At 40.5% G+C, this 14713-nt stretch overlaps 1 protein-coding gene across 1 annotated transcript in view; it reads right to left on the bottom strand.

The window, feature by feature from the left end:
- The window catches only part of CPA6 (carboxypeptidase A6), a 381349-nt gene that overhangs the window by 218052 nt on the left and 148584 nt on the right, over positions 1-14713 (bottom strand). The window contains exons 3-4 of the mRNA XM_088844585.1: positions 2664-2773; positions 153-180 (exon numbers count right to left, since the gene is read on the bottom strand). Of these exons, the coding sequence (XP_088700711.1) occupies positions 153-180; positions 2664-2773 (138 nt within the window). The remainder of the gene's footprint in view (positions 1-152; positions 181-2663; positions 2774-14713) is intronic.

The following is a 14713-nucleotide window of genomic DNA, read 5'->3' as shown; positions in this document are numbered from 1 at the left end:
CAAATGACAGTATCTATTAATAGCTGGGCCATAGTATTATCTTGTCTACTAGCATGATGTGTGAACACACACCTCTGTGTGTGTTGTGAATATTTACAGGGAAGTAGTCAACACCAAGTACATGTCTTTGTCCGTTGTTTTCTTCAGGTTACCTGAACTGTTCTGTGGCCTGGAAAGTAACTCAGAGGAGTCCTGCATGGAGACAAAAATAAAGGCAGGGAAAGTTCCAAAGGAACCTTGTCGGGAATACTGCAAATAAAACATCAAATACCAATTTTAATATATTTAATCTATATTGTTGACATGATTCTGAATATTCTGAGAAAGGAAACTCTTGTATGTTCATGATGCATGAAGTTCTGGTTCACAATTATGACATAAGAGGACCCTGAGCTCACCTTTTCCCATGGACATACCATCATCAGCTACATATGGAAAACTTTCTCATGAAAAAAGCCCCAAATTGAGTGACTCCTACATGTTGGGTGAAATAATAAGCCCACAAAGAACTAAAAAGAAAAGAACAAGTAAAGCCCAAAGTTAGTAAAGAAAGGACATAACAAAGAATGGAAATAAAACAGAGACTAAAAAGACAATAAAAAGATCAATGAAATTAAAAGACAGTCTTTTTCTTGAAAAGATAAAACTGAAACACCTTTAGCGAGACTCACCAATAAAAAGAGAGAAAAGATGCAAAGTCAGCAATGAGGAGACATTACAGTTAATTCTACAGAAAAACAAACTACAATGAACAATTAAATGCCAACAAATGGAACAACCTAGAAGTGGATAAACTCCCAGAAACATCCCACATACTGAAAATGAATCATGAAGAAAAAGATCTGAGCAAATTCATTACTAGTAAGGAAGTAATCAAACACTTCCCAACAAATGGAAGTCTAGAACCAGATGGCTTCACTGGTGAATTCTACCAAACATTTAAGAAGAATTAATACCAAATATTCTAAAACTTCTCCAAAAATAGAATAGGATGGAATATTTCCAAACTCATTTCAAGAGGCCAGCATTACTCTGATACTACAACCAGATAAGGATGCACAGGAAGAGAAAATCAGAAGCCAATAAATATCCCAGCTATTGGGCTTCCTGGTGGCTCAGATGGTACAGAATCTGCCTGCAATGCATGAGACCCAGGTTTGATCCCTGGGTCAGGAAGATGCCCTGGAGAAGGGAATGGCAACCCACTCCAGTACTCCTGTCTGGAGAATCTTATGGACAGAGAAGCCTGGTAGGCTATAGTCCACGGGGTCGCAAAAGAGTCAGACATGACTTAGCGACTAAACAACATCCCTGATGAACACAGATGCAAAATTACTCAACCAAGTATTAGTGAACTACATTCAAACAACACACTGAAAGGATCATACATCATGATAAAGTAGGATTTATTCCAAAGACACAAAGATGCTTTAAGATCCACAGATCAATGTGATATACCACATTAATGTGATAATGTGATATCCACATAATCATTATTATAAAATAAGCATTAAAATGATATGCTCATTTCAATAAATGCAGAAAGAGCATGTGATAAAATTCAACATCTGTTATGATAAGAACTCTCAACAAAGGGGATGCAGAGGGACTATACCTCAACACAATAAAGGCCATATATGATTAATTCATAGCTAACCTCATACAACAGCATATTAAAAAGAAGAGATATTACTTTACCAACAAAGGTCCGTCTAGTCAAGGCTATGGTTTTTCCAGTGGTCATGTATGGATGTGAGAGTTGGACTGTGAAGAAAGCTGATCGCCGAAGAATTGATGCTTTTGAACTGTGATGTTGGAGAAGACTCTTCAGAGTCCCTTGGACTGCAAGGAGATCCAACCAGTCCATCCTAAAGGAGACCAGTCCTGGGTGTTCATTGGAAGGACTGATGCTGAGGCTGAAACTCCAATACTTTGGCCACCTCATGCGACGAGTTGACTCACTGGAAAAGACTCTGATGCTGGGAGGAATTGGGGGTTAGGAGGAGAAGGGGACGACAGAGAATGAGATGGCTGGATGGCATCACTGACTCAATGCACGTGAGTTTGGGTGAACTCCGGGAGTTGGTGATGGACAGGGAGGCCTGGCATGCTGTGATTCTTGGGGTCACAGAGTCGGACACGACTGAGCAATTGAACTGAACTGAACCTCATACTCAGTGGTAAAAAAATTTTCCTCTAAGATCAGGAAAATAACTGGGAGGTCCACTCTGCCACACTGATGCAACGTCATTTCTGGAGTCTTAGTAGGAAACGAGCTAAGATTGTCACTATTTACAGATAACATGATATTAAAACTGTTGGAATTAATAAAAATCAGTAAAGATGCATGTTACAAAATCAATATGCAAAAATGTGTCATGTTTCTACATACTAACAACAAACCATCAGAAAGAAAAATTAAGAAAACAATCCCACTGACAAGTGCATCAAAAAGAACACCTAGGAAAAAATTTAATCAAACAGGTGAAAGACCTGTACACTGAAAACACTGTAAGACACTGATGAAAGAACTTTAAGACACAAAGAAACGGACACATGTTCCATGTCCATAGATTGAAACAGTTAGTGTTAAAATGTTCACGCTACCCAAAGCAATCTACAGACGATCATAAAATTTGTGTGGAACCACGAAAGACTCCCACTAACGGCTCGAGAGACACCGGCTCTGGCGGCGGCGCGGCAGAACCGACCGGGGCGGCGGCCGAGAAGGAGATACCCCTTGTCCAAGGCACGGTGCAACGGCTGCGCATTGCTGGAGCAGATGTGAAGAGATATCCCACGACCAAGGTAAGAGAAACCCAAATAAGACAGGAGGTATTGTGAGGGGGCATCAGAGGGCAGGCACACTGAAATCATAATCACAGGAAACTAGTCGATCTGATCACAGGGACCACAGCCGAATGTGGTCCACTGGAGAAGGGAATGGCAAACCACTTCAGTATACTTGCCTTGAGAACCCCATGAACAGTATCAAAAGGCAAAATGATAGGATGCTGAATGAGGAATTTCCCAGGTCGGTAGATGTCCAGTATGCTACTGGAGATCAGTAGAGAAATAACTCCAGAAGGAATGAAGGGATGGAGCAAAAGCAAAACCAATACCCAGTTGTGGATGTGACAGGTGATAAAGCAAGGTCCGATGCTGTAAAGAGCAATATTGCATAGGAACCTGGAATGTTAGGTCCATGAATCAAGGCAAATTGGAAGTGGTCAAATAGGAGAGAGATGGCAAGAGTGAACATAGACATTCTAGGAATCAGTGAACTAAAATGGACTGGAATGGGTGAATTTAACTCAGATGACCATTATATCTACTACTGTGGGCAGGAATCCCTTAGAAGAAATGGAGTAGCCATCATGGTCAACAAAAGAGTCCGAAATGCAGTACTTGGATGCAATCTTAAAAATGATAGAATGATTTCTGTTCGTTTCCAAGGCAAACCATTCAGTATTACAGTAATCCAAGCCTATGCCCCAACCAGTAACACTGAAGAAGCTGAAGTTGAACGGTTCTATGAAGACCTACAAGACCTTTTAGAACTAACACCTAAAAAAGATGTCTTTTTCATTATAGGGGACTGGAATGCAAAAGTAGGAAGCCAAGAAACACCTGGAGTAACAGGCAAATTTGGCCTTGGAGCACGGAATGAAGCACGGCAAAGGCTAAGAGTTTTGCCAAGAGAATGCACTGGTCATAGCAAACACCCTTTTCCAACAACACAAGAGAAGACTCTACACATGGACATCCCCAGATGGTCAACACCGAAATCAGATTGATTATATTTTTTGCAGCCAAAGATGGAGAAGCTCTATACAGTTAGCAAAAACAAGACCAGGAGCTGACTGAGGCTCAGATCATGAACTCCTTATTGCCAATTCAGACTTAAATTGAAGAAAGTAGGGAAAACCACTAGACCATTCAGATATGACCTAAATCAAATCCCTTATGATTATACAGTGGAAGTGAGAAATAGATTTAAGGGACTAGATCTGATAGACAGAATGCCTGATGAACTTTGGATGGAGGTTCGGGACACTGTACAGGAGACAGGGACCAAGACCATCCCCATGGAAAAGAAATGCAAAAAAGCAAAATGGCTGTCTGAGGAGGCCTTACAAATTAGCTGTAAAAAGAAGAGAAGCAAAAGCAAAGGAGAAAAGGAAAGATATAAGCATCTGAATGCAGAGTTCCAAAGAATAGCAAGGAGAGATAAGAAAGCCTTCCTCAGCGATCAATGCAAAGAAATAGAGGAAAACAACAGAAAAGGAAAAACAAGAGATCTCTTCAAGAAAATTAGGGATTCCAAGGGAACATTTCATGCAAAGATGGGCTCGATAAACGACAGAAATAGTATGGACCTAACAGAAGCAGAAGATATTAAGAAGAGGTGGCAAGAATACACAGAAAAACTGTAAAAAAAAGATCTCCACAACCAAAATAATCACGATAACGTGATCACTGACCTAGAGCCAGACATCTTGGAATGTGAAGTCAAGTGGGCCTTAGAAAGCATCACTACGGACAAAGCTAGTGGAGGTGATAGAATTCCAGTTAAACTATTTCAATTCCTGAACGATGATGCTGTGAAAGTGCTGCACTCAATATGCCAGCAAATTTGGAAAACTCAGCAGTGGCCACAGGACTGGAAAAGGTCAGTCTTCATCTCAATCCCAAAGAAAGGCAATGCCAAAGAATGCTCAAACTACTGCACAATTGCACTCATCTCACATGCGAGTAAAGTCATGCTCAAAATTCTCCAAACCAGGCTTCAGCAATATGTAAACCGTGAACTTCCAGATGTACAAGCAAGTTTTACAAAAGGCAGAGGCACCAGAGTTCAAATTGCCAACATCCGCTGGATCATGGAGAAAGCAAGAGAGTTCCAGAAAAACATCTATTTCTGCTTCATTGACTATGCCAAAGCCTTTGACTGTGTGGATCACAATAAACTGTGGAAAATTCTGAAAGAGATGGGAATACCAGACCACCTGATCTGCCTCTTGAGAAACCTGTATGCAGGTCAGGAAGCAACAGTTAGAACTGGACATGGAACAACAGACTGGTTCCAAACAGGAAAAGGAGTACATCAAGGTTTCATATTGTCACCCTGCTTCTTTAACTTATATGCAGAGTACATCATGAGGAACGCTGGGCTGGAAGAATCACAAGCTGGAATCAAGATTGCCGGGAGAAATATCAATAACCTCAGATATGCAGATGACACCACCCTTATGGCAGAAAGTGAAGAGGAACTCAAAAACCTCTTGATGAAAGTGAAAGAGGAGAGTGAAAAGGTTGGCTTGAAGCTCAACATTCAGAAAACCAAGATCATGGCATCTAGTCCCATCACTTCATGGGAAATAGATGGGGTAACAGTGGAAACAGTGTCAGACTTAATTTTTTTGGGCTCCAAAATCGCTGTGGATGCTGATTGCAGCCATGAAATTAAAAGATGCTTACTCCTTGGCAGGAAAGTTATGACCAACCTAGATAGTATATTAAAAAGCAGAGACATTACTTTGCCTACCAAGGTCCGTCAAGGTTATGGTTTTTCCCTTGGTCATGTATGGATGTGAGAGTTGGACTGTGAAGAAAGCTGATCGCCGAAGAATTGATGCTTTTGAACTGTGGTGTTGGAGAAGAGTCTTGAGAGTCCCTTGAACTGCATGGAGATCCAACAAGTCCATTCTGAAGGATATCAGTCCTGGGTGTTCATTGGAAGGACTGATGCTAAAGCTGAAACTCCAATACTTTGGCCACTTCATGTGAAGAGTTGACTCACTGGAAAAGACTCTGATGCTGGGAGGGATTGGGGGCGGGAGGAGAAGGGGATGACAGAGAGTGAGATGGCTGTATGGCATTACCGACTTGTTGGACATGAGTTTGGTTGAACTCTGGGAGTTGGTGGTGGACAGGGAGGCCTGGCATGCTGTGATTCATGGGGTTGCAAAGAGTTGGACACGACTGAGCGACTGAACTGAAATAAAGCAGTTCAGAAAGAGCAAAGCATCATGTCAGGCATTACATGATTACATTAATTTACAACAAAGGAGCCAATAATATATAACGAGGAAAAGACAGTCTCTTTAGTAAATGATGTAGGGAAAACTGGACAGCTGCACGCAAAAGAATGAAACTAGGCCACTGTCTTACACTGGACACAAAAACAAACTCAACACGGATTAAAGACTTGAATGTAAGACTTGAAACCATAAAATTCCTAAAGAAAACATAGGTGATAATCTCCTTGACAGTGCCTTTGGCAATAATATTTTTTGGATTTGACATCAAAAGCAAAGGCAACAAAAGCAAAAATAATACATCAAACTAAAAACGTGTTTGGCATGGCAAAGGAAGCCATTAATAAAATAAAAAGGCAACTTATTGAATGGGAGAAAATATTTGCAAATCACATATCTGATAAGGTATTCATATCTAAAATTGATAAAAAGATACATGTAAGTCAGTAGCAGAAAAACAAGTAATTCAATTAAAAAATTAGCAGAGGATCTGAATAGACATTTTCCCAAAGAAGACAACTGGCCAGTAGGTAAATGGAGTGGTCCTCAATACCACTATTCATGAGTGAAAATCAAGTCATAATCACAATGACCTATCACTTCATACCTGTTAGGATGTTTATTGTCAAAACAGCAAGAAATAACTTTTGCTGCGGATGCAGAGAAAATGGAACTCCTGTACACTGTTGATGGGAATGTAAATTGGTCCAGCTACTATGGAAAACAGTATGGAGTTTCCTAAAAAAACTAGAAGTAGAACTATCATATGATCTAGCAATTTCACTTCTGAAGATTTATCCAAAGGTAAACACTAACTCCAAAAAAAAAAAGAAAGCGAGCTGCACCCCCATGTTTGTTTACTGAAGCACTATTTACAAATGCCAGTACAGAGAAGCAACCTAAGTATCCATCAATGGGTGAATGGATAAAGAAAATATACAAAGATAAAATAGAATATCTTTTCAGCCATAAAAGAAGGGACTCTTGCCATTTGTGACAACTTGGATGGACTTTGACGACTTTATGCTAGTGCATTAAGTTCGACAAGTCAAAGACAAATAGTATATATATGGTCTCACTTATATGTGCAATCTAAAGCCCCCAAACAAACAAAACAATAAGCTCACAGATACAGAGAACAGATTGGTGGTTGCCAGAGGTGGAGGGGTGGAGGTAGGGGGTGAGTAAAATGGGTGAAGCTCTTCAAAGAGACACATTTCCAATTTTAAATAAGTCATGATGGTATAATGCACAGCATGGTGACAATATTTAACACTATATAGTACATTCGAAAGTTGCTAAGAGAATAGATTTAACAGGTTCTCATCACAAGAAAAAATGTATTAACTGTGTGGTAATGGATGTTAATTTACCTAGACTTACTCAGATCATTTCACAATATATACAAATAGCAAATCACTGCTATATGCCTGCAACTAATATAATGTTATATGTCAATTATCTCAATAAAAAAGCATCACCCTTGAACTAAAAAAATAATTCACCTGTCCTGTATACATAAACACAAACTCACATATGTTTCACCATCTTTGTTTTATAGTCCAAGATGATGGCTTGGGAAATATCAGTTTTATTTGGGGAGGAAAAACAGTATTTTTCTATATGTTGATGTGAGTTCTTACTCTGACTAGTGATTGCAGTTGCTGTGGAGCCCAGAATTGTTTTAAAAAATGAAGTATTGGCTGGCCAGCCTTGAAAGCCATCAGCTCAGTCTTGCTTACAGCCCACAGTTCAGTTCAGTTCAGTCGCTCAGTCGTGACCGACTCTTTGCAACCCCATGATCACAGCACGCCAGACCTTCCTGTCCATCACCAACTCCTGGAGTTCACTTAAACTCATGCCCATCGAGTAGGTGATGTCATCCAGCCATCTCATTCTCTGTCATCCCCTTCTCCTCCCACCCCCAATCCTTCCCAGCATCAGAGTCTTTTCCAGTGAGTCAACTCGTCGCATGAGGTGGCCAAAGTATTGGAGTTTCAGCTTTAGCATCAGTCCTTCCAATGAACACCCAGGATCAATCTCCTTTAGAATGGACTGGTTAGATCTCCTTGCAGTCCAAGGGATTCTCAAGAGTCTTCTCCAGCACCACAGTTCAAAAGCATCAATTCTTTGGCGATCAGCTTTCTTCATAGAAAAAAGAGCCAGACATCTTGGAATGTGAAGTCAAGTGGGCCTTAGAAAGCATCACTACGAACAAAGCCAGTGGAGGTGATGGAATTCCAGTTGAGCTATTTCAAATCCTGAAAGATGATGCTGTGAAAGTGCTGCACTCAATATGCCAGCAAATTTGGAAAACTCAGCAGTGGCCACAGGACTGGAAAAGGTCAGTCTTCATCTCAATCCCAAAGAAAGGCAATGCCAAAGAATGCTCAAACTACTGCACAATTGCACTCATCTCACACGCTAGTAAAGTCATGCTCAAAATTCTCCAAGCCAGGCTTCAGCAATATGTGAACCGTGAACTTCCAGATGTACAAGCATGTTTTAGAAAAGGCAGAGGCACCAGAGTTCAAATTGCCAACATCCGCTGGATCATGGAGAAAGCAAGAGAGTTCCAGAAAAACATCTATTTCTGCTTCATTGACTATGCCAAAGCCTTTGACTGTGTGGATCACAATAAACTGTGGAAAATTCTGAAAGAGATGGGAATACCAGACCACCTGACCTGCCTCTTGAGAAACCTGTATGCAGGTCAGGAAGCAACAGTTAGAACTGGACATGGAACAACAGACTGGTTCCAAATAGGAAAAGGAGTACGTCAAGGTTGTATATTGTCACCCTGCTATATAACGTATATGCAGAGTACATCCGGAGAAGGCAATGGCAAGCCACTCCAGTACTCTTGCCTAGAAAATCCCATGGATGGAGGAGCCTGGTAGGCTGCAGTCCGTGGGGTCGCTAAGGGTCGGACACGACTGAGCGACTTCACTTTCACTTTTCACTTTCACACATTGGAGAAGGAAATGACAACCCACTCCAGTGTTCTTGCCTGGAGAATCCCAGGGACGGGGGAGCCTGGTGGGCTTCCGTCTATGGGGTCACACAGAGTCGGACACGACTGAAGTGACTTAGCAGCAGCAGCAGCAGAGTACATCATGAGGAACGCTGGACTGGAAGAAGCACAAGCTGGAATCAAGATTGCTGGGAGAAATATCAATAACCTCAGATATGCAGATGACACGACCCTTATGGCAGAAAGTGAAGAGGAACTCAAAAACCTCTTGATGAAAGTGAAAGAGGAGAGTGAAAAGGTTGGCTTAAAGCTCAACATTCAGGAAACAAAGATCATGGCATCTGGTCCCATCACTTCATGGGAAATAGATGGGGAAACAAGTGGAAACAGTGTCAGACTTTATTTTTGGGGGCTCCAAAATCACTGTGGATAGTGATTGCAGCCATGAAATTTAAGACGCTTACAGCCCACAAACGTGTTCAACTCATATTAGGTGCTCATTAAATACTTTTGGAATTAAAACCTGCCAGTACATTTATCTTTCAGTTGTCTATAAATCTTGTACCTTCTCCCTGATCCTGGGCTCTGGGTCCTCCTGACAACATTTTAGGCCGCACTCCCCACCTCAACACTGTGGCTCACTCAGCAGGAGGTGCTGTTCCCAAAGGCCCTCCTCAGTGGTGTCATATTACCGTACACATCTGTTCAAAACCAGCAGACATTCTAGTTTGGCTTCTTCATGTCAGCCAGTGTTCCATAGGGTTCATTGGTGGTGCTAATAGAAATGATTCAAACTCAGGCTTGATGCCTCAAGGGTAAAAATATATGAAACAAGATAGAATACTGCTGTCTGCCTATATGTCTTCATTCTGGCCTCTTATTTCATATAAATGTGGTACCAGCTCTGCCAACTCACTAAAGAACATGATGTCCTTGAATCTGAAACCTGCTAGTGTGTACTTTGCTGCAAAATCAGGAGGCTTCGGAAAAGGCTTTCACTTTTTCATTGTTAAGAAAACAATTTGACATCAGATCTTCATATAGGCTAGAATATTACCTTGGTTTTTTCCTGCTGTGGTCTTCAAATATTTTTGCTTACTTACACACAAGAAAATTTTGAAGAACTATCTCCTCACATGTTTTAAAGTTGTCATCTAATATTTTCACAAGTTTAAATAGCTACAATGGATATAGTTTTAGTGTGTCATAAATATTGACATTTTAAAAAATAACATTACATTTAAAAATGTATCTAAAGGAATGCAGATGCTGATTGCAGCCATGAAATTAAAAGACGCTTACTCCTTGGAAGGAAAGTTACGACCAACCTTGATAGTATATTAAAAAGCAGAGACATTACTTTGCCAACAAAGGTCTGTCTAGTCAAGGCTATGGCTTTTCCCATGGTCATGTATGGATGTGAGAGTTGGACTGTGAAGAAAGCTGGTCGCCGAAGAATTGATGCTTTTGAACTGTGGTGTTGGAGAAGACTCTTGAGAGTCCCTTGGACTGCAAGGAGATCCAACTAGTCCATTCTAAAGGAGATCAGTCCTGAGTGTTCATTGGAGGGACTGATGCTAAAGCTGAAACTCCAATACTTTGGCCACCTCATGCGACGAGTTGACTCATTGGAAAAGACTCTGATACTGGGAAAGGTTGGGGGCAGGAGGAGAAGGGGATGAAAGAGAATGAGATGGCTGGATGGCATCACTGACTCTGTGGACATGAGTTTGAGTGAACTCCGGGAGTTGGTGATGGACAGGGAGGCCTGGCGTGCTGTGATTCATGGAATCGTGGAGAGTCGGACACGACTGAGCGACTGAACTGAACTGAAAGGAATCCTAGTATCATATAACAACGGGAAATTTAATATTCTTCTGCCTCTTTGAACTCATTTTAATTCCAATTCTACTATAAAATACTCTTCTTTGTGTGCATGGTAAGTCACTTCAGTTGTGTCCAACTCTTTGTGACCTTATGGACTTTAGCATACCAGGTTCCTCCATGGGATTCTGTAGCAAGAATACTGGAGTGGGTTGACGTGCCCTCCTCTAGGGTATCTTCCCTACCCAGCGATCGAATCTGTTTCTCTTATGTCTCCTGCATTGGCAGGCTTGTTCTTTACCACTAGCACCACCTGGAAAGCCCATCAGATGTTCTTTGGTTACCGGCAAATCATATAGATCACCCTTTTATAGTTCCATGCAACCCAAAGCAGTTGCTTTTCTATTTTTCCCTCATCTAAGTAAATGATGTCACTATTTAGGCAGGTCCTCATGCCAGTAACGTCAAAGTCATCCTTTCTTTTGTCTTCCTCACTCATCCTATCCATCATCAAATCTTTTTCACCCCACCTCCAGTATCTAGAGTCAAATTCATCTGAGTCCGTCTAGCACCCCAGGGGTTTGCAGAACTTCTAAGAGGTGGTTTGTCAGTGAGCTGAGGTCCAGAAAGAACATGTAGGGACAAAAGCCTGAGCAATTTATATTTCATTTGTAAAGCATCATAGCAAAAATGCTATTAACCTAGGTACCAACCAGTCTGAAGTCCTGCTCAGAACCCAATCAAGATGCTTTATTCGAAGTCCCAAAAATGAGGTTTTGCTTTTAAAGCTGATGAGATTTCAAATCAGAGGCTCTTTTGAACAAATAGGCCCTAACTGCCTTGCTTTCTTTAAGCTTATAGGATGCTTGTGGCACTAGAAGGAAGGCATTATTCTTCTAAGTTTAAAAAAAAAAATCAGGTTTTTATGTAACAAGGTGAGTTTCCAAAGTGGTAGATTATAGCAAGTTTGGAGCAATAGCAAATCTACAGTAACTAATAAGGCAACTTGGTGTGATTTGCAGGTGTGGGTACATTGGACAGCTAATCAAATGTAGCCCAGGGAGAAATATAAAAATATGAATTGTGGACAAGGAAAAAGACAGAAACTTCTGCCAAATAAAAGAAGCAGGAATGTCACATCAGGCCTATATTCTTTGGTCCTGCAATGGTACATCTATACCATGGAATATTACTCAGCCATTAAAAAGAATGATATAATGCCATTTGCAGTAACATGGAGGGACCTAGAGAGTGTCATACTGAGTGAAGTAAGTCAAACGGAGAAGGAGAAATGACATACCTTATATGTGGAATCGAAAAAGAAATGATACAAATGAATTACTTAAAAAACAGAAGCTGACTCACAGACTTGGAGAACCAAATTATGGTTGCCAGGGGCAGGGGAAGGATGGGGGGATGGGGTTGTTAAGAGAGCTGTGGATAGAAATGTACACACTGCTGTATTTAAAATGGATAACCAACAAGGACTTACTGTATAGCACAGGGAATTCTGCTCAATGTCATGTGGCAGCCAGGATGGGAGGGGAGTTTGGGAAGAATGGATCCATGTATACGTATGACTGAGTCCCTTCTCTATTCACCTGAAACTATCACAACATTGATGTTAATTGGCTATATCCCAATTCAAAAAAAATTTTAAAAGATAAATTCTTTGGTCCTGTTTGTCTTACATCTATCCCCTTCTCTTACTCTATTTGGCAGCATTAAACCAGATCCTGAAGGAGCAGAATAAATGATGCACAAATTTTCTGATTTTAGGATGTAAAAACAGTTTAAAATTTGAATATTCAAGGTTGCATTATTTTTATTTTTTAAATTAATTTATTTACTTTAATTGGAGGTTAATTACTTTACAATATTGTGGTGGTTTTTGCCATACATTGACATGAATCAGCCATGTGAGCACACATGTCCCCCATCCTGAACCCCCTTTCCTCCTCCCTCCCCATCCCATCCCTCTGGGTTGTCCTAATGCTTTAGCTTTGAGTGCTCTGTTTCATGGATCGATCTTGGACTAGTCATCTATTTCACACATGGTAATATACATGCTTCAATGTTATTCTCTCAAATCATCCCACCCTCACCTTCTCCCACAGAGTCCAAAAGTCTGTTCTTTACATCTGTGTCTCTTTTGCTGTCTAGCATATAGGGTCATCGTTACCATTTTTCTAATTCCATATATATGCATTAATATACTGTATTGGTGTTTTTCTGACTTACTTCACTCTGTATAATAGGCTCCAGTTTCATCCACCTTATTAGAATTGATTCAAATGCATTCTTTTTAACAGCTGAGTAATATTCCATTGTGTATATGCACCACAGCTTTCTTATCCATTCGTCTGCCAATGGACATCTAGGTTGCTTCCATGTCCTAGCTATTGTAAACAGTGCTGTGATGAACATTGAGGTCATGTGTCTCTTTCAATTCTGGTTTTCTCAGTGCGTATGCCCAGCAGTGGGGTTGCTGGGCCATATGGCAGTTCTATTTCCATTTTTTTAAGGAATCTCCACACTGGTCTCCATAGTGGCTGTATTAGTTTGCATTCCCACCCAGTGTAAGAGGGTTCCCTTTTCTCCACATCCTCTCTAGCATTTATTGTTTGTAGACTTTTTGATAGCAGCCATTCTGACCATCATGAGATGGTACCACATTGTGGTTTTGATTTGCATTTCTCTGATAATGAGTGATATTGAGCATCTTTTCATGTGTTTGTTAGCCATCTGTATGTCTTCTTCGGAGAAATGCCTGTTTAGTTCTTTGGCCCATTTTTTTGATTGGGTCGTTTATTTTTCTGGTATTGAGCTGCATGGGCTGCTTGTATATTTTGGAGATTAATTCTTTGTCAGTTGCTTCATTTGCTATTATTTTCTGCCATTCTGAATGCTGTCTTTTCACCTTGCTTATAGTTTCCTTCATTGTGCAAAAGCTTTTAAGTTTAATTAGGTTCCATTTGTTTATCTTTGCTTTTATTTCCAATACTCTGGGAGGTGGGTCATAGAGGATCTTGCTGTGATTTATATAAGAGAGTGTTTTGCCTATGTTTTCCTCTAGGAGTTTTATAGTTTCTGGTTTTTCTTTTGTAGTCTCTTTCAATAGTTTTAATACTTTTTATCCTCAGAGAATAACATTTCAGCACTTTCAGGGAATGGAACAGACTTAATTCAGCAAAATTCATTTAACAAAGATGTATTATATGCCTCCTACGCAAGAGGCACTATTTGAGGCATTGAGCATCTGATATTCGTCGAAGACATGCAAGATGGAGACAAAAAATATGAAGGCCTTTCCCCTCAAGAAGCTTTTCATAAAATTGTTATATGTAGAACATTCTAGAAGACTTGCTTTATGAGGTAAAGGTAAATAAAGGGAGAATATTCAGGTAGATAATAATAATAATAGCTACTGACATATTCCATACTATTTTCTATGTACCATTTTTCTTAATTCTTAGAACAAGGCTATGATGTAGGAACTGAACTATGTTCTATAGTTGTAAAATCTGACAGAGGGGTTAAGCTGATGCCATGTAGCCAGGGAGCAGCTGAGCCAGGATTTGAACCGAGGTCTATCTGACTTCATGGTTCAGACTCAGGCAGGTTTGCTGTAGAGGCTAATTGGACGTTTTCCAGGAACAATGTAGAGAAGATGCCTGCCTTGGGTGTCAAGGTTGAGCTAGAACTCCAAGGTTGCTTTCATGCTAATTTCCCACAGCTATAATTAAGGCAAGCCCATTGTTTGCTTCTTAAGGCTCTCAACTGAAAACTACTGTTGACCAGCATCATATCCATATGATGCTTGAATCATATGGATATCTGACTCTACTTGAAGTCTTCTGGGTAGGGATAGAGA

Source organism: Moschus berezovskii, chromosome 16, assembly GCF_049115385.1.
Source record: "Moschus berezovskii isolate FMDL1 chromosome 16, NW_MosBer_1.0, whole genome shotgun sequence".
In the NCBI taxonomy this organism is placed as follows: Eukaryota; Metazoa; Chordata; class Mammalia; order Artiodactyla; family Moschidae; genus Moschus; species Moschus berezovskii.
This window is presented reverse-complemented; position numbering and strand designations above follow the sequence as displayed.